The sequence below is a fragment of the Haliotis cracherodii genome, unplaced genomic scaffold (genome assembly GCF_022045235.1).
Source record: "Haliotis cracherodii isolate W230 unplaced genomic scaffold, xgHalCrac1.p SCAF_2, whole genome shotgun sequence".
NCBI lineage: Eukaryota > Metazoa > Mollusca > Gastropoda > Lepetellida > Haliotidae > Haliotis > Haliotis cracherodii.
The window spans coordinates 56,023,829-56,044,794 of NW_027266275.1; the positions used below are offsets into that span (position 1 = coordinate 56,023,829).

The window sequence follows — 20,966 nt, forward strand, 5'->3', positions numbered from 1 at the left end:
GGTGTGTGGACAGATGTGGGTGTGTCCACTAGAGTCAGGCCTTGTCCTATAGTACACTGTGATGTAGGTGTGTAGACAGATGTAGGTGTGTCCACTAGAGTCAGGCCTTGTTCTGTAGTACACTGTGATGTAGGTGTGTGGACAGATGTGGGTGTGTCCACTAGAGTCAGGCCTTGTTCTATAGTACACTGTGATGTAGGTGTGTGGTCAGATGTGGGTGTGTCCACTAGAGTCAGGCCTTGTTCTGTAGTACACTGTGATGTAGGTGTGTGGACAGATGTAGGTGTGTCTACTAGAGTCAGGCCTTGTTCTGTAGTACACTCTGATGTAGGTGTGTGGACAGATGTAGGTGTGTCCACTAGAGTCAGGCCTTGTTCTGTAGTACACTGTGATCTAGATGTGTGGACAGATGTCAGGTGTGTCCACTAGAGTCAGGCCTTGTTCTGTAGTACACTGTGATGTGGGTGTGTGGTCAGATGTAGGTGTGTCCACTAGAGTCAGGCCTTGTTCTGTAGTACACTGATGTAGGTGTGTGGACAGATGTCAGGTGTGTCCACTAGAGTCAGGCCTTGTTCTGTAGTACACTGTGATGTGGGTGTGTGGTCAGATGTAGGTGTGTCCACTAGAGTCAGGCCTTGTTCTGTAGTACACTGTGATGTAGGTGTGTGGACAGATGTGGGTGTGTCCACTAGAGTCAGGCCTTGTTCTGTAGTACACTGTGATGTAGGTGTGTGGACAGATGTAGGTGTGTCCACTAGAGTCAGGCCTTGTCCTATAGTACACTCTGATGTAGGTGTGTGGACAGATGTGGGTGTGTCCACTAGAGTCAGGCCTTGTTCTGTAGTACACTGTGATGTAGGTGTGTGGACAGATGTGGGTGTGTCCACTAGAGTCAGGCCTTGTCCTATAGTACACTCTGATGTAGGTGTGTGGACAGATGTGGGTGTGTCCACTAGAGTCAGGCCTTGTTCTGTAGTACACTCTGATGTAGGTGTGTGGACAGATGTAGGTGTGTCCACTAGAGTCAGGCCTTGTTCTGTAGTACACTGTGATGTAGGTGTGTGGTCAGATGTAGGTGTGTCCACTAGAGTCAGGCCTTGTTCTGTAGTACACTGTGATGTGGGTGTGTGGACAGATGTGGGTGTGTCCACTAGAGTCAGGCCTTGTCCTGTAGTACACTGTGATGTAGGTGTGTGGACAGATGTGTGTGTGTCCACTAGAGTCAGGCCTTGTCCTATAGTACACTCTGATGTAGGTGTGTGGTCAGATGTGGGTGTGTCCACTAGAGTCAGGCCTTGTTCTGTAGTACACTCTGATGTAGGTGTGTGGACAGATGTGGGTGTGTCCACTAGAGTCAGGCCTTGTTCTGTAGTACACTGTGATGTAGGTGTGTGGACAGATGTAGGTGTGTCCACTAGAGTCAGGCCTTGTCCTATAGTACACTGTGATGTAGGTGTGTGGACAGATGTAGGTGTGTCCACTAGAGTCTGGCCTTGTTCTGTAGTACACTGTGATGTAGGTGTGTGGTCAGATGTAGGTGTGTCCACTAGAGTCTGGCCTTGTCCTGTAGTACACTGTGATGTAGATGTGTGGACAGATGTGGGTGTGTGGACAGATGTAGGTGTGTCCACTAGAGTCAGGCCTTGTTCTGTAGTACACTGTGATGTAGGTGTTTGGACAGATGTAGGTGTGTCCACTAGAGTCAGGCCTTGTCCTATAGTACACTGTGATGTAGGTGTGTGGTCAGATGTAGGTGTGTCCACTAGAGTCAGGCCTTGTTCTGTAGTACACTGTGATGTAGGTGTTTGGACAGATGTAGGTGTGTCCACTAGAGTCAGGCCTTGTCCTATAGTACACTGTGATGTAGGTGTGTGGTCAGATGTGGGTGTGTCCACTAGAGTCAGGCCTTGTTCTGTAGTACACTCTGATGTAGGTGTGTGGACAGATGTCAGGTGTGTCCACTAGAGTCAGGCCTTGTCCTATAGTACACTGTGATGTAGGTGTTTGGACAGATGTAGGTGTGTCCACTAGAGTCAGGCCTTGTTCTGTAGTACACTGTGATGTAGGTGTGTGGTCAGATGTGGATGTGTCCACTAGAGTCAGGCCTTGTTCTGTAGTACACTGTGATGTGGGTGTGTGGTCAGATGTGGGTGTGTCCACTAGAGTCAGGCCTTGTCCTATAGTACACTGTGATGTGGGTGTGTGGACAGATGTAGGTGTGTCCACTAGAGTCAGGCCTTGTTCTGTAGTACACTGTGATGTAGGTGTGTGGACAGATGTCAGGTGTGTCCACTAGAGTCAGGCCTTGTTCTGTAGTACACTCTGATGTAGGTGTGTGGACAGATGTGGGTGTGTCCACTAGAGTCAGGCCTTGTTCTGTAGTACACTGTGATGTAGGTGTGTGGACAGATGTAGGTGTGTCCACTAGAGTCAGGCCTTGTTCTGTAGTACACTGTGATGTAGGTGCGTGGACAGATGTAGGTGTGTCCACTAGAGTCAGGCCTTGTCCTATAGTACACTGTGATGTAGGTGTGTGGTCAGATGTGGGTGTGTGGACAGATGTCAGGTGTGTCAACTAGAGTCAGGCCTTGTCCTATAGTACACTGTGATGTAGGTGTGTGGACAGATGTCAGGTGTGTCCACTAGAGTCAGGCCTTGTTCTGTAGTACACTGTGATGTAGGTGTGTGGTCAGATGTAGGTGTGTCCACTAGAGTCAGGCCTTGTTCTGTAGTACACTCTGATGTAGGTGTGTGGACAGATGTGGGTGTGTCCACTAGAGTCAGGCCTTGTTCTGTAGTACACTGTGATGTAGGTGTGTGGACAGATGTGGATGTGTCCACTAGAGTCAGGCCTTGTCCTGTAGTACACTGTGATGTAGGTGTGTGGACAGATGTAGGTGTGTCCACTAGAGTCTGGCCTTGTTCTGTAGTACACTGTGATGTAGGTGTGTGGACAGATGTGGGTGTGTCCACTAGAGTCTGGCCTTGTCCTGTAGTACACTGTGATGTAGGTGTGTGGACAGATGTAGGTGTGTCCACTAGAGTCTGGCCTTGTCCTGTAGTACACTGTGATGTAGGTGTGTGGACAGATGTCAGGTGTGTCCACTAGAGTCTGGCCTTGTCCTGTAGTACACTGTGATGTAGGTGTGTGGACAGATGTCAGGTGTGTCCACTAGAGTCTGGCCTTGTCCTGTAGTACACTGTGATGTAGGTGTGTGGACAGATGTCAGGTGTGTCCACTAGAGTCTGGCCTTGTCCTGTAGTACACTCTGATGTAGGTGTGTAGACAGATGTCAGGTGTGTCCACTAGAGTCAGGCCTTGTTCTGTAGTACACTGTGATGTAGGTGTGTGGTCAGATGTAGGTGTGTCCACTAGAGTCAGGCCTTGTTCTGTAGTACACTCTGATGTAGGTGTGTGGTCAGATGTGGGTGTGTCCACTAGAGTCAGGCCTTGTTCTGTAGTACACTGTGATGTAGGTGTGTGGACAGATGTCAGGTGTGTCCACTAGAGTCAGGCCTTGTTCTGTAGTACACTGTGATGTAGGTGTGTGGTCAGATGTAGGTGTGTCCACTAGAGTCTGGCCTTGTCCTGTAGTACACTGTGATGTAGATGTGTGGACAGATGTGGGTGTGTGGACAGATGTAGGTGTGTCCACTAGAGTCAGGCCTTGTTCTGTAGTACACTGTGATGTAGGTGTTTGGACAGATGTAGGTGTGTCCACTAGAGTCAGGCCTTGTCCTATAGTACACTGTGATGTAGGTGTGTGGTCAGATGTAGGTGTGTCCACTAGAGTCAGGCCTTGTTCTGTAGTACACTGTGATGTAGGTGTTTGGACAGATGTAGGTGTGTCCACTAGAGTCAGGCCTTGTCCTATAGTACACTGTGATGTAGGTGTGTGGTCAGATGTGGGTGTGTCCACTAGAGTCAGGCCTTGTTCTGTAGTACACTCTGATGTAGGTGTGTGGACAGATGTCAGGTGTGTCCACTAGAGTCAGGCCTTGTCCTATAGTACACTGTGATGTAGGTGTTTGGACAGATGTAGGTGTGTCCACTAGAGTCAGGCCTTGTTCTGTAGTACACTGTGATGTAGGTGTGTGGTCAGATGTGGATGTGTCCACTAGAGTCAGGCCTTGTTCTGTAGTACACTGTGATGTGGGTGTGTGGTCAGATGTGGGTGTGTCCACTAGAGTCAGGCCTTGTCCTATAGTACACTGTGATGTGGGTGTGTGGACAGATGTAGGTGTGTCCACTAGAGTCAGGCCTTGTTCTGTAGTACACTGTGATGTAGGTGTGTGGACAGATGTCAGGTGTGTCCACTAGAGTCAGGCCTTGTTCTGTAGTACACTCTGATGTAGGTGTGTGGACAGATGTGGATGTGTCCACTAGAGTCAGGCCTTGTCCTGTAGTACACTGTGATGTAGGTGTGTGGACAGATGTAGGTGTGTCCACTAGAGTCTGGCCTTGTTCTGTAGTACACTGTGATGTAGGTGTGTGGACAGATGTGGGTGTGTCCACTAGAGTCTGGCCTTGTCCTGTAGTACACTGTGATGTAGGTGTGTGGACAGATGTAGGTGTGTCCACTAGAGTCTGGCCTTGTCCTGTAGTACACTGTGATGTAGGTGTGTGGACAGATGTCAGGTGTGTCCACTAGAGTCTGGCCTTGTCCTGTAGTACACTGTGATGTAGGTGTGTGGACAGATGTCAGGTGTGTCCACTAGAGTCTGGCCTTGTCCTGTAGTACACTGTGATGTAGGTGTGTGGACAGATGTCAGGTGTGTCCACTAGAGTCTGGCCTTGTCCTGTAGTACACTCTGATGTAGGTGTGTAGACAGATGTCAGGTGTGTCCACTAGAGTCAGGCCTTGTTCTGTAGTACACTGTGATGTAGGTGTGTGGTCAGATGTAGGTGTGTCCACTAGAGTCAGGCCTTGTTCTGTAGTACACTCTGATGTAGGTGTGTGGTCAGATGTGGGTGTGTCCACTAGAGTCAGGCCTTGTTCTGTAGTACACTGTGATGTAGGTGTGTGGACAGATGTCAGGTGTGTCCACTAGAGTCAGGCCTTGTTCTGTAGTACACTGTGATGTAGGTGTGTGGTCAGATGTAGGTGTGTCCACTAGAGTCTGGCCTTGTCCTGTAGTACACTGTGATGTAGATGTGTGGACAGATGTGGGTGTGTGGACAGATGTAGGTGTGTCCACTAGAGTCAGGCCTTGTTCTGTAGTACACTGTGATGTAGGTGTTTGGACAGATGTAGGTGTGTCCACTAGAGTCAGGCCTTGTCCTATAGTACACTGTGATGTAGGTGTGTGGTCAGATGTAGGTGTGTCCACTAGAGTCAGGCCTTGTTCTGTAGTACACTGTGATGTAGGTGTTTGGACAGATGTAGGTGTGTCCACTAGAGTCAGGCCTTGTCCTATAGTACACTGTGATGTAGGTGTGTGGTCAGATGTGGGTGTGTCCACTAGAGTCAGGCCTTGTTCTGTAGTACACTCTGATGTAGGTGTGTGGACAGATGTCAGGTGTGTCCACTAGAGTCAGGCCTTGTCCTATAGTACACTGTGATGTAGGTGTTTGGACAGATGTAGGTGTGTCCACTAGAGTCAGGCCTTGTTCTGTAGTACACTGTGATGTAGGTGTGTGGTCAGATGTGGATGTGTCCACTAGAGTCAGGCCTTGTTCTGTAGTACACTGTGATGTGGGTGTGTGGTCAGATGTGGGTGTGTCCACTAGAGTCAGGCCTTGTCCTATAGTACACTGTGATGTGGGTGTGTGGACAGATGTAGGTGTGTCCACTAGAGTCAGGCCTTGTTCTGTAGTACACTGTGATGTAGGTGTGTGGACAGATGTCAGGTGTGTCCACTAGAGTCAGGCCTTGTTCTGTAGTACACTCTGATGTAGGTGTGTGGACAGATGTGGGTGTGTCCACTAGAGTCAGGCCTTGTTCTGTAGTACACTGTGATGTAGGTGTGTGGACAGATGTAGGTGTGTCCACTAGAGTCAGGCCTTGTTCTGTAGTACACTGTGATGTAGGTGCGTGGACAGATGTAGGTGTGTCCACTAGAGTCAGGCCTTGTCCTATAGTACACTGTGATGTAGGTGTGTGGTCAGATGTGGGTGTGTGGACAGATGTCAGGTGTGTCAACTAGAGTCAGGCCTTGTCCTATAGTACACTGTGATGTAGGTGTGTGGACAGATGTCAGGTGTGTCCACTAGAGTCAGGCCTTGTTCTGTAGTACACTGTGATGTAGGTGTGTGGTCAGATGTAGGTGTGTCCACTAGAGTCAGGCCTTGTTCTGTAGTACACTCTGATGTAGGTGTGTGGACAGATGTGGGTGTGTCCACTAGAGTCAGGCCTTGTTCTGTAGTACACTGTGATGTAGGTGTGTGGACAGATGTGGATGTGTCCACTAGAGTCAGGCCTTGTCCTGTAGTACACTGTGATGTAGGTGTGTGGACAGATGTAGGTGTGTCCACTAGAGTCTGGCCTTGTTCTGTAGTACACTGTGATGTAGGTGTGTGGACAGATGTGGGTGTGTCCACTAGAGTCTGGCCTTGTCCTGTAGTACACTGTGATGTAGGTGTGTGGACAGATGTAGGTGTGTCCACTAGAGTCTGGCCTTGTCCTGTAGTACACTGTGATGTAGGTGTGTGGACAGATGTCAGGTGTGTCCACTAGAGTCTGGCCTTGTCCTGTAGTACACTGTGATGTAGGTGTGTGGACAGATGTCAGGTGTGTCCACTAGAGTCTGGCCTTGTCCTGTAGTACACTGTGATGTAGGTGTGTGGACAGATGTCAGGTGTGTCCACTAGAGTCTGGCCTTGTCCTGTAGTACACTCTGATGTAGGTGTGTAGACAGATGTCAGGTGTGTCCACTAGAGTCTGGCCTTGTTCTGTAGTACACTGTGATGTAGGTGTGTGGTCAGATGTAGGTGTGTCCACTAGAGTCAGGCCTTGTTCTGTAGTACACTCTGATGTAGGTGTGTGGTCAGATGTGGGTGTGTCCACTAGAGTCAGGCCTTGTTCTGTAGTACACTGTGATGTAGGTGTGTGGACAGATGTCAGGTGTGTCCACTAGAGTCAGGCCTTGTTCTGTAGTACACTGTGATGTAGGTGTGTGGACAGATGTCAGGTGTGTCCACTAGAGTCAGGCCTTGTTCTGTAGTACACTGTGATGTGGGTGTGTGGTCAGATGTCAGGTGTGTCCACTAGAGTCAGGCCTTGTCCTGTAGTACACTGTGATGTAGGTGTGTGGACAGATGTAGGTGTGTCCACTAGAGTCAGGCCTTGTCCTGTAGTACACTGTGATGTAGGTGTGTGGACAGATGTAGGTGTGTCCACTAGAGTCAGGCCTTGTTCTGTAGTACACTGTGATGTAGGTGTGTGGACAGATGTCAGGTGTGTCCACTAGAGTCAGGCCTTGTTCTGTAGTACACTGTGATGTAGGTGTGTGGACAGATGTCAGGTGTGTCCACTAGAGTCAGGCCTTGTTCTGTAGTACACTGTGATGTAGGTGTGTGGACAGATGTGGGTGTGTCCACTAGAGTCAGGCCTTGTCCTATAGTACACTGGGATGTAGGTGTGTGGTCAGATGTGGGTGTGTGGACAGATGTCAGGTGTGTCCACTAGAGTCAGGCCTTGTTCTGTAGTACACTGTGATGTAGGTGTTTGGACAGATCAACACTGTGCGCCTACCAGGCCAGCCAAGGGTTGTCTTGCATACATAGATTGGGTTGCCAATGTCTTGAGATTGCTGGCACAGCTATCCTTGTTAGAGTGATCTGTGAACACACTGTAGACCAATATAGGAGATTGCGGTCTCACAGACATTGATGGATTCAAGTTGGGACAACGTGTGATTAAAGACTCAAGATTAACATATAAGACCCTTGATGATATAATGAGGACATGGGGGTTATGTCTGAGGCTTTGTCATTATTAAACAGTTGTTTGTTGCCCAAATTGACAATTTCCTGGGAAAACATTTTCAGAAAGATTGACTTACAAATGTATCGATGAAGTACAGTGACAGTAATACACACTGTGAGTCATTCACCCACTTTCGATTACTCTGTAAGTTCAGTTCAAACTATGTTCAAAACAAAAAAGGTAGATGTGTCATGTGATTATGGGCTATTTGCATTCTCTGATACAAGATGCAGTCCTCCACTTGGAAAGATGTCTTTCAGACGGGTTGGCAATTTATAGGATAGGAGTACATATATACAGACTTGGATGGCTAGGTTTCATCTATTACTTGCCACATACTGGTTATACTGTATCACACTGATCAATAATTGTGGTTTTGCAAATATCGGTGCTATCGATCCCTTCTACCATTCTGAAGGATTCAGAAATCTGAAATATATATTCACATCACTGATTCAGGAGGTGAGCGCCTCTTGCATATTGCGTGTTATCGCTCTTTGGTCCATGCCAGAATTACACACTGTCAACTCTTCATGGCAGGAGATCATGCTACTCAAGTTTAGTTTGATTTTGTTTGTTGTTTAACGCTGCACTCAGCAATATTCCAGCTATATAACGGCGGTCTGTAAATAATCAAGTCTGAACCAAACAATCCAGTGATTGACATCATGAGCATCGATCCACCCAATTGGGATCGATGACATGCATCAACCAAGTCAGCAAGCCTGACCACCCGATCCCGTAAGTCGCCTTTTACGACAAGCATAGTCACCTTTTACGGCAAGCATGTGTTGCTCAAGACTTATTCTACCCTGGATCTTCACGGGTGTGCTACTCAAGGTTTTTCCCAGTACCATCAACTAGTCAAGTATAGGGGAGCTGGAAGTGTCTCTCCTTGCAATGTTGTTTTTATGAATGCAGAGTCAGAAGGGATATGGTATTTATATTTTGACTTAACTAGCTCTTATGTGTGTGTTTGATGATTAAATTCTTTGTAGGCACAAGGGTACACCATTCGTCTTAGGCACAGCTGAAACTTGTGATGACTAAACATCCTTATGTAGATAATGTTTAAGGACTAAGCTCATTAATATGTTTGATGGGTAAATAAATAGATTATGTTGAAGTTCGATGGTAAATAAAATTCATAATGTAGATAAAGTCTAATGGTGAACTGTTTTGTAAATAACACTTAATGGAAAAACATTATGATGTAGATGTTGTGCTGTACATAATGAAGATGATTGACAAGATTTCAGTTGATGTTCGAGGAGATGGAGAGTATTCAGACAGGAATGTCACCTCTTATGAGGCTCCCTCTACTAAAGGTCATGTACTCAAAATGATCTATTTTATCGGACCTGTCTTGAACTTTTTGAAATGATTGGCCTCCCTCAAGTTAAGCTATTGTTATTGTGAAAAAGATAAGAGGTTGGACATTTATTCAAGAAATTACGGTAGCTAGATAGCCAGACAGATTTGATGATAAATAGTAAATTGTATATTCCCTATATGCAACCTATCTGTACCTTCTCAACATCAATCTCAAGATAAATGAAATCTCACCTGGCAAGATTACCGAATCAATAAACACGAACCGAAAGCGTTCTTCAAACGACAGACCTGACTAGCTTGGAAGACAATTATAGTTTAATGTATAGGGTACTCCTTCTGCCTTCCATGAGTTATCACTACTATAGATAGCATCTTCCTAGGTCAGTTTGACCCATGTCTTCCCCAGCTTGAATGCTTACAATTCTTGGTGATGTAATCTTCAGACTTAAAAAAGTTACTTAAATTCCAGTGTAGGAAGTTACACACCGAAAGAATGTAAAGCAAACCTTGTTGATTCATGGCATACACTTGTTCTTGCTCTTTGCTCCTCTACATTTAAGCAGATTAAAACCAGATTAACTGATATGTCTCTCTTTGTGTATGTGACCCGTGAAGTTTCCGGGGTAGAAAAGGTCTTCAGCAACCCATGCTTGCTGTAAAAGGTGACTGTGCTTGTTGTAAGAGTAGACTAATGGGATCGGGTGGACAGGCTTGCTGACTTGGTTGATGCATGTCATTGTATCCCAATTGTGTAGATCGATGCTTATGATGTCAGTCACTGGATTGTCTGGTCCAGACTCGATTATTTACAGACCGCCGTCATATAGCTGGAATATTGCTGAGTGCGGCGTTAAACAACAAACAAACAAACAAACTTCTATGTGTGAAGACATTTCTTGTGTGCTATTGCTTGAATATTGCTCAACGGGCCTAAAATTAAACTCACTCACTCACTCATTTCACCACTGTATGTTAAAGATACTTGGAAGGGTATGACTGAATCCCCATCCCTTGTGTAGTCTGATATAGGGTTAGTATGAGAGGCGCAGTTTAACTGCATTATGAAGACATCTTGTCTAGTATTGCCAGTGTGCAGATGTGGACGATTTGGTCTTGCATAAACACAGATCTATCTTTGTGCAGTTTGATTAGATAGGAAAGTATTTCCATTGCCGCCGACAGAAGGACAGTGTTGACAGTAGCTGTGATCTTTTCAGCTCAGCCAAGCTCTAGGTTACACAATCATTTGTTGCTATGCATTGTGACAACTGGATTTTTCCAATTTGTACCTAATTTCTATAAATTACATCAGAGGATCAGGAATGATGTTGCCCGAGCTATTGTTGCAATGGTTAAAGGTCTCGTCACATTAGTCAGAGACCTGCTTACACTAGTTTAGGGACAGTCACATTGATCGAAGACCTGCTTGTATTATTTAAAAGGACAGTCACATTGGTCGGAAAACCCACTTGCACAGACACCCTCTCTCTAGTTAAAGGGACTGTTACTTTATTTGAGGATCCAAAGTTACGCTTGTCCATGATCCTGTCACCATTTGTCTCAGAGAGCCCTTCTTATTTTATCAAAGAACCACCCATATACAATGTCATAGAATCCATGTTACTCTTGTCAAAGAGCCATTATCTTTACATCAGTTAACATGTTACACTTGTCAAAGAATTATGTTATGCTCGTCATAGAACCATGTTATGCTTGTCACAGAACTATGTTATTATTGTCAAAGAACCATGTTATTATTGTCAAAGAACTATGTTATTATTGTCAAAGAACTATGTTATCATTGTCAAAGAACTCTGTTATTATTGTCAAAGAACTATGTTATTATTGTCAAAGAACTCTGTTATCATTGTCAAAGAACTCTGTTATTAATGTCAAAGAACAATGTCACACTTGTCAAAAAGACATGTTATGCTTGTCAAAGAAATATGTTACACTCATAAAGGAACTTTGTTATACCTGTCAATAGGCCCATGTTATACTTGTCTAAGATTGTTGAGTCTGCAATGTTGGTATTGAGAATGGAGCTGCTGATTTGGATATTCAGTTAGTGATCCTAAATCATGAACAACTCGTAATTTTGCTGAAGGCGACAGTACCCAGACTAGAAAACAAGATTTGTAAGAGTACTAAGACCCACTGCCAATAGCTAGTTCATGTCATGTGACCATGAGCATGGCAGTAACTTGATCTTGGGTCGGGCAATGGTGAGGAACCTTAGTGAAACTTGAATCCAAACCTTCTCACCCATTCTATGACAATGTACCATCCACCCATCAACCCTGGTCAGAGACCTGCTTAGACTAATTAAGGGACAGTCACATTGGTCATAGACCCACATGTATTATTTAAAGGGACCGTTACATTGGTCAGAACACACACTTGCACAGACACCCTTTCTCTAGTTAAAGGGACTGTTACTCGCCATCTCACTCACCCATTCACCCACCTCACCTCACCTGACCCCACTCTCACCCCACACCACACTCACCTATCCCACCCCTACACTTTAGCCATGCCACCCACTCTCTCATCCACCAAACCATCACACAGCTTCTGCAGTGATGTAATTCCATTCATTCTGATGCAGAACATAACAAAGTGTGACACAAGCAGAGGCTGCACAAGTCTGAAGGGTTTTTCTTGTGAGACATCAGCAGAGGTTGCACAAGTCTGCAGGGTTTCTCTAGTGAGACATCAGCAGAGGCTGCACAAGTCTGCAGGGTTTTTCTTGTGAGACATCAGCAGAGGCTGCACAAGTCTGCAGGCTTTTTCTTGTGAGACATCAGCAGAGGCTGCAAAAGTCTGCAGGGTTTCTCTAGTGGATAGCATGAGCAGAGTTCTGCAGAAATTCAGCAAACAGGACACAAGTTCTGAAAAAGTTGCTTCATGCCATCGACTAACTTTATGCAAAAAAGTGATGACATTCATATCGGTGAGAGAACACTGACATTAAGATCTGATGCCGCAGTCCCTGACTGGAATAAGTATACTATACCACAACTCAGCAATACTCACATTATCCCATATTGTTATCTTTGAGTAGCAGCGGGAATAAACAAACAAGATGGACAACGTTGATTTATGGCTTGAATATGTAACAGGTGTTATTATTACCTTTTATTGAATGTAATGAATGCGATAGAACGAGAACTAAACGTCTTCTCGAGTGATCCATGTGAATAGGTACATAAAAGAAAGGAACTATATGCTGCCAGCCTCTGAGATGAGAGAATGGGTGGGGGTTCATGCTACAGTTGGTGGCAGCATAGGTGATAAAAGCATTACATGGTTTACAAGTTCATCTGTAAAATAAAAATAAATTTTTTTTTTCTCATATATATTTATATATATGAAAATTCTTATAAAAGCACAGTCTGTAATCCTATTGAAACTAGTACAGATACCTATTTACTTACTTTCTTTCTTTAAGTTTCTTTGTGTTTGTGTGTGTGAGGTGAGCTATTTACTATAGATTTTACAAGCTACTTCAAAGGTCATAGATGCTAACTAACCAGGTTTACAAGAATCACAGCACATGGGTCAATTATTGGTCTAAAGATATGTTGGCCTTCTCAGTGTCTGCCGTCCCTTGTCTCACAGTGACCACTACTTGTTGCTACATGTCTGGTGTCTGTTTCAGTGCGGCCTGCGACACACAGTCCGGTCACATGGTGGCCATCAAGAAGCTGAGCCGGCCCTTCCAGAATGTCACACACGCTAAGCGTGCATATAGGGAATTTGTGCTCATGAAATTGGTCAACCATAAGAATGTAAGTAACATGTTTTCAAAGGATACAGTTTTCACTTTGCTATGAGAAAGAGAGTGTATTTAGTCAGCAATCACCAGTATCCCAGCTGTTTCAGAAGCCTCTGACAGTCAGGTCTCTGTCCATCTTCCTGTGGCAAGGGAGTTATAGTCTGGAAGGTAATTTACGGTACCAACGTTTACTATAATATCTGAAAAACTATCGGACCTACTCCAGTCAAAGTTGGTATGAGATTATTAAACAGTCATACATAACTGGATATTAAATTTAAAGACAATCAGTGCTTGAATAAAATATCTGTCTATTTAGCTATCACTATATTTCATCAACAACCAGACCTGTTCGTCAAGGGTGGAACGAGCATTCATTGAAACAGCCATCTGCATAATGCTACCCCTGCGTCACAGGGCCATATGACACAGTTGAACCAATCAACTCAACTCAAAAGGGTGCACGGGAATCATGCACGCATGAATACAGTGTTAGCTTTGGGCGTCTCAACATGCATGATTCCCGTTGTATGACTGTTTAATAATCTCATACCAACTTTGACTGGAGTAGGTCCGATAGTTTTTCAGATATTGTAGTAAACGTTGGTACCTTAAATTACCTTCCAGACTATATAACTTACGCTAGGATGGAATTTCCTGACTCGATCGTAGCGCCACTGGAATAGGTCTTCAGTAACCTATGCTTGTTGTAAGAGGCGACTAACTGGATCGGGTGGTCAGGCTCGCTGACTTGGTTGATTTCATCGTATCCCAATTGCGTAGATCGATGGTCATTATTTCAATCACTGGATTGTTTGGTCCAGACTCAATTATTTACAGACCGCCAACATATAGGTAGAATATTGCTGAGTGTGGCGTTAAACAACAAACAAACAAACAAACAAACAAAACAAACCTGCTTTGTAGATGACTTTGTACATAAGGCTGACATTTATGACCTGGAATATGTATATTTAAGACAAAAAGAAAGAAATAACTATACTTGAATCCACTTGCTTAAGTGTAAGTAATACGTATGAGGACAGGACAAAACTAGTGAAATATGGAAACAAACTTATTTTCGTGGTTAACAGCCTGCATTACTTCATTGCATTTAATAAAAGCACAAAGCAGCTTTACACCTATCATGCTCAGTCACTCATTGTGCATGAGGTAAGAGGTTATATTTCTAGTCTTATTTGATTGTTTCTGTTTGATTTGGAATCTATGAAGAAGAGTTCTTACCAAAATGCCCTTAAGAAGCTAATACCTGACTTTCAAAAGTAAAATAGAATTTTAATATGGATTTTACATGAACTTTTCATTTAATTTGACTGTCCTGAGAGTGGAAGGTTGGTGGCTCCTTCCCAGGACTCGTGCCACAAGACATTCTTACTCTGACTGGCGCGTGATATTGAGGGGATAAAACAAGGACTGTCCGGCTCAGACATGGTATCTCTGTGGACTGGCACTATTAAACCTGTATTAGTCCAAACTAGTAGAAGCAGAAACACATACGTGCACGTTGCTATACGAGAACAATAATCTTGAATGTGATGTTAAACCCCACCTCTCCCCACCCTGTCACCTCAGGTGCACAATTTGCTGTGCAGAGTTATGTGCCTTGGGCATGCCAGAAACCTGTGATCGTGGGTTTGAATCCCAGTTTGCCCTGATTATATTTCTAGGTTTTTCAGCACCAAACCATGGATTTCACCGAAGTGGTAAATGTCAAAGACCTGCATCACTTTGGGCTTTCCTCCCTCATCAAGCTGACACACTGTGATATAACTGGAAAACCATTCAAAATGGTGTAAAACTCACCTCACCTCACCTCACCTCACCTCACCTCACCTCACCTAAGCTAACCATGACTGAAAGTGATGAGGATAAATAGTCCACATAACGTCACTGGCTATCCACAGACAAACATCCTTCTTGACAAAAAAATACAATAAAAGTGTTGTTAGTTTTAAAATATTCATCAAGGATGCACAAGTCTCATAGCACTTCTAATATTGATCTCGTGAAGAAGCGACAGCTCAAAGCAAGTAGCCAGTCTGTAACGACTTTCTGGTATTGCGCCTTAGCTTATCACGTTGTCTACAAACAGCTGACCAGGTGGAGATGGAGAGGGCCCCCTCTTGCTCCAGGCTAAAGTGCCGGCACGCTCAGCTAGCTCATTGTGTTGGAGGAAGTTGTACATGAGTGTGCCTTGTTTCCTGTTGCAAGCACATGTCTCAGTCCGGGATCAATTTATGAGAAAGGGATTGGTTGTGATGTTTGGACTGTGGGTTATCAGTCTAATGTAAGTGTTTTATATGCCATACTAGTTGACTTTGGCAAAGTGGATCATTGTTACTGACATAATTTGTTGGACTTAACAGCTGGTTGATGGTGTACTTCAGAGTCTCTGGTCAAGATCCTAGCCAGTAGACCTTCAGATTGGGGATGCTTTTGATGATAGTGATGGTATTTGAAATAGATTACAGTCAATCACAGTTTTGTCCTCATCAAAGAGTGTTCTTCATTCCTTGCCCCAGCGAGGGTTCTTGGGCAGAATAGGTCTTCGTCATTGCCCGTTGTGGGTGTTACATAGAATAAGTCCACTGTACCTCATCCATACCCTTGTTGAGATTACAGGCTGAATAGTGAATAGGAACCCTGCACCTCATCCATACCCTTGTTGAGATTACAGGCAGGAACCCTGTACCTCATCCATACCCTTGTTGAGATTACAGGCTGAATAGTGAATAGGAACCCTGTACCTCATCCATACCCTTGTTGAGATTACAGGCAGGAACCCTGTACCTCATCCATACCCTTGTAGGGATTACGGGTAGAATAGGAACCCTGTACCTCATCCATACCCTTGTAGGGATTACAGGCAGAATAGGAACCCTGTACCTCATCCATAGCCTTGTAGGGATTACGGGCAGAATAGGAACCCTGTACCTCATCCATACCCTTGTAGGGATTACGGGCAGAAAAGGTCCCCTGTACCTCATCCATACCCTTGTAGGGACTACGGGCAGAATAGGAACCCTGTACCTCATCCATACCCTTGTAGGGATTACGGGCATAATAGGAACCCTGTACCTCATCCATACCCTTGTAGGGATTACGGGCAGAATAGGAACCCTGTACCTCATCCAAACCCTTGTAGGCCTTACAGGCAGAATAGAAACCCTGTACCTCATCCATACCCTTGTAGGGATTACGGGCAGAATAGGAACCCTGTACCTCATCCAAACCCTTGTAGGGATTACGGGCAGAATAGGAACCCTGTACCTCATCCAAACCCTTGTAGGGATTACGGGCAGAAAAGGTCCCCTGTACCTCATCCATACCCTTGTAGGCCTTACAGGCATAATAGGAACCCTGTACCTTATCCATACCCTTGTAGGGACTACAGGCAGAATAGGAACCCGGTACCTCATCCATACCCTTGTAGGGATTACGGGCAGAAAAGGTCCCCTGTACCTCATCCATACCCTTGTAGGGACTACGGGCAGAATAGGAACCCTGTACCTCATCCATACCCTTGTAGGGATTACAGGCAGAATAGAAACCCTGTACCTCATCCATACCCTTGTAGGGATTACGGGCAGAATAGGAACCCTGTACCTTATCCATACCCTTGTAGGGACTACGGGCAGAAAAGGACCCCTGTACCTCATCCAAACCCTTGTAGGCCTTACAGGCATAATAGGAACCCTGTACCTCATCCATACCCTTGTAGGGATTACGGGCAGAAAAGGTCCCCTGTACCTCATCCATACCCTTGTAGACCTTACGGGCATAATAGGAACCCTGTACCTCATCCATACCCTTGTAGGGATTACGGGCAGAAAAGGACCCCTGTACCTCATCCATACCCTTGTAGGCCTTTCAGGCATAATAGGAACCCTGTACCTCATCCATACCCTTGTAGACCTTACGGGCATAATAGGAACCCTGTACCTCATCCATACCCTTGTAGGGATTACGGGCAGAAAAGGACCCCTGTACCGCTTCCTCGTCCCATGTGGAGATTACAGGGCAGAAAAAGTCCTCACAAGGTCATACGATTGCACAAAGACCAAATGGTCCGAAAAACTTCAAAGTAAGAGCAGTACAAAGTGAAATGATGATGGTTGTTTAATGTGAATGTCATCAATATTACAACAATGTCATGTCAGTAATTAATCACATAAACATGGATCAGATAAACGATCATTTAACTGGATTCTGTTGGCAATGGATGACCCACAATCAAGCACATTGTTCCTATCATGGTTCATGTGAAAATCACAGGGTACTGGGGACCTATTCAGGCCCTGTTTCAATAAATTAGTTTAAAAAAGTGACATAATTGGTTCTTCAAGCTTATTTGAGGGTTTCGGAAGAAGGGATATTTTTGTCTCTGCTTAAAAAAGCTTATATGCCTTTCCCCGTTGACTTTGCTGCCAACTTCATATGATTACCAGCTTTCAATAATAGATGGGATATGACAAGAGACCTTTGATGCTAGCATTAATAATAAATCATTAGTTTTAGGGCAGACCCAAAAGCTTCCAGAAATAAGGACTAAAGTGGCACGAATATTGAATTGAATCCTTAATTTGATGAAATATGCATACCAGAAAATGGGGTCCTGGAGTCTAATTTGATGAATTGACATTACAATGAAAGACAGAGAAAAAATGGTTGTCACCAGCTTGGTATAATTGACCATGAATCACAGGGACAGCAGCATTGACGTAGCTTGTCACTATTGTGCCTGAGTCATCAAGGCTAGACCTTTGGTGACACATCAGGGAGAGGGATAGGGGACTGTTGGTTTAACTCTGTCAGCGATATGACAGCTCTGTCACAGTGGTTGATAGCTTCAGCGACAATCCATGCTATTGGTGGATGATGACACAAGATCAGCCACGTCATAACTGTGTGACTGGTCAGTTCCAAGTTAGTCAGCTCTTATGACAGGGGTGGGTTACTGTGGACTTCTCTGCAATCCTCTAGGGATTGAAACATGAGGAACTGGAGTTATCTGTATGTTTAATAGAAATGACTATATTGTCATCACACTAAAAGCCTGGGAGTCTGGAGATATTGCCCCACTTTGGGATATTATACATATTTTGCCAGTGGCTACACATTTTTTTTTATTTGATGTTTAATGTCGCATTCAAATTTGGCTAATTTGGCTTTTTAAGAAAGATTATTAAAAATTTATTAATTATAACCCAATCCAATGTTGCAAAGTCACCATGATATGTTAAAAAGTTCATGTCCTATGATATTGGTACCAACTTTGTGACACCCCTATGTATATCTGGACAAGTCTTAATACAATGTTCAATAAAATACATTTACTCTGAAATAAAAATAAATAAAAAAAGGATTAAATGTCTGATTACAAGACAGTCCAACTGTCCTTATTAATAGATATAATCATCAGGTCATTGTGTCTTGGAAGAGCTGTAAGCGTACAGGATCATCGTCCTTTTTATGTAAAGGACAAAAAATCCGACTCGGAGGTCTTGACTGAGAATGTAAGCCCAGGGCAGAAGATAATTGGGAAAGGCCAAGAAATACCAGAAAGAATAAGAAAACCTAGGGATATCTTATAGTGAAACAATACCATACAGTGTGGTATAAAAGGAATTTGATGAAAGCGTGCGGTTGAAAAAGACCACATGCAGCATGCAAACACAACTGAAGTCATGACATGTAAGACTGAACACCCATTCATCTCCTGCCACCGAAATGTGAGTTTGCACGTTTGATTCACGTCAATGAATTTTCATGTGGAAAATATTTTGACTTTTTCAACCAATCCAAAATCAACATTAGATTCACATCAAAAGTCCAGTATGTAGAATTCAACTGTAAAACTTTGGGCTTACATTTCAATTAAAGCTGGGGCATTTTGGTGGGGTTCCCTGGTCAATAAACACATTCACAGTTTATTACATGTTAAAGAACCTATTTACCCAGTAGTGTTATGTCACCAAAGGTTTATGATTACCGTATTTTCTTGAGTATAGTGCGCACCCATGTATAATGCGCAACCCCCTCTAGCGGGTTCAATATTTTGGAAAAAAAGAAATTTGAATATTATGCGCAGAAAAAATTTACACCGTACCCTTTCAGCGAAGACCGGCAAACGAACGGGTGCTGAGAAACTTCGTCAGTACAAATTCGAAATTTGAGATAAAAAATCACCAGACATGTTTATTTACCGTTTAAATAGTATTTATTGTTCTGCTAGGCATTGTTTTATATCTAGGGATTAAGATTACCTTGTGTATTTTCTCGTAAACTAAGCCGGAAACAGCAATCAGCTGTACACACGTTTTCTTGGAATCGACCGGTGATTCGGTCAAGACACACCCAGTGATATAACTTTATAGGATTTTTAATGCAAGGATCGGCAACAATTGTATCTGAAACTATTTTATTTATCAGGAATAATATATTCCATTATTTTCTTAATTATATGCAGCCTTTACTAAACATATTTAAAATAATAATAACCCTAAGCGAAGCAGCTGATCGCTATTCCCGGGTATCATTTTTTACATGGAACATGTCTGACCAGTCACCGTCAAGGCTCACACGCACGTGAGCACGTGAGCGCGAGAATTTCATGTTGACATAGAATCGTCAAACAAAAACAAATATGACTTTTAACGAGTCAAAGTATGTCATTTATGATATATGTATCCATTCTCTGTCAACTTAAGTTCGTTTCAAGGCGTAAATAGCGGTATTCTGACCGTGGTTGCTGTTAATAACGGTGAGTTGTGTGATCTTCCGATCGCTTCACACACGATTTCGCCGAAATTAATAAAAACAATATTATAAGGAATTTTGAATAAAATTAATGAAGTAAGTTACAAACATAAGTCCAGAAATACAAAGAACACTTTTTATAGACAGACAGTGTAATTACATAATTATTTTGCGTACTTCAGTATGGATTTGTTGTCATGGTATTTCCGATGTTTCGTGCTCACGGTACGTAATGTCTTTCCATGGGAGGAAAAAACATCCAAACTCATAATTCGTGTATAATGCGCACCCCCTTCTACACAGCTGTGTTTTTCCGAAAAAAAGTGCGCACTATACTCAAGAAAATACGGTATCTTGTCACTGGAATTGCTTCTATATGCGTGCAGTTATGTTATATTACTGTGTAGATTGGAAATATTTTGTGCAAGGCGTATCTTGCAGCAAAGCCTTCTTTTTTAAATTATTAAATGGTGGAGAGAAAAAAAATGTTTTTAAAGATTTTTCTTTTTTGATACTTGTCTTGAAGGGAGACAGTGCTGTGCCTCACAACTTGTTAAGATGAGTCACTAAGAAGTGTTTTCCTTAAACGTTGTTAATGTGAGCATTGTCATTACAATTCTGCAGAATAGGTCTCATATAACGGTAATCCAAGGCTGCGAGGAGAATATTCAGGGTTTTTACAGGATAACGAGTCCTGGTAGAACCAGTAAAACAGTGAACAAATTGGTGTCTAGGTTGACTTGACATGAAAAGAATCTGTCCCACTCTTCGATTATTTTATCAAAGTCCAAATAGAATAATCTTTATTATAAATCTGGATCTATATGGCCATATATTAGTCTAGCAGCCATCCCAGAATACCAATCTGATCCCTATTGACTGCCCACAGTCATGTGACCAGGAGCAATTGGAAGAATAGCCCAGCCAGCTAATACGCTGCTTCCTCTTGAATACCCATGAAAAGTGAGGTGTTTATTCCATGGCAAAGGCGTTTCTGGTTGGTTAGCTTGGTATGACTTTCCGTAATAAGAACATACTGCCCAGAGAAACTGAACTGACTGTGCCATGCTGTTACCAATTTACTTTTACAGGGCTTTGATTTAAAAACACACATGGTTGAATTTGTTCATCTGGCATGTGATAAT

At 43.6% G+C, this 20,966-nt stretch overlaps 1 protein-coding gene across 3 annotated transcripts in view; it reads left to right on the forward strand.

The window, feature by feature from the left end:
• The window catches only part of LOC139468270 (stress-activated protein kinase JNK-like), a 97,043-nt gene that overhangs the window by 37,100 nt on the left and 38,977 nt on the right, over positions 1 to 20,966 (forward strand). For all 3 annotated transcript variants that reach the window (XM_071250126.1, XM_071250125.1, XM_071250127.1), the window contains exon 3: positions 12,925 to 13,054. In XM_071250126.1, the coding sequence (XP_071106227.1) occupies positions 12,925 to 13,054 (130 nt within the window). The remainder of the gene's footprint in view (positions 1 to 12,924; positions 13,055 to 20,966) is intronic.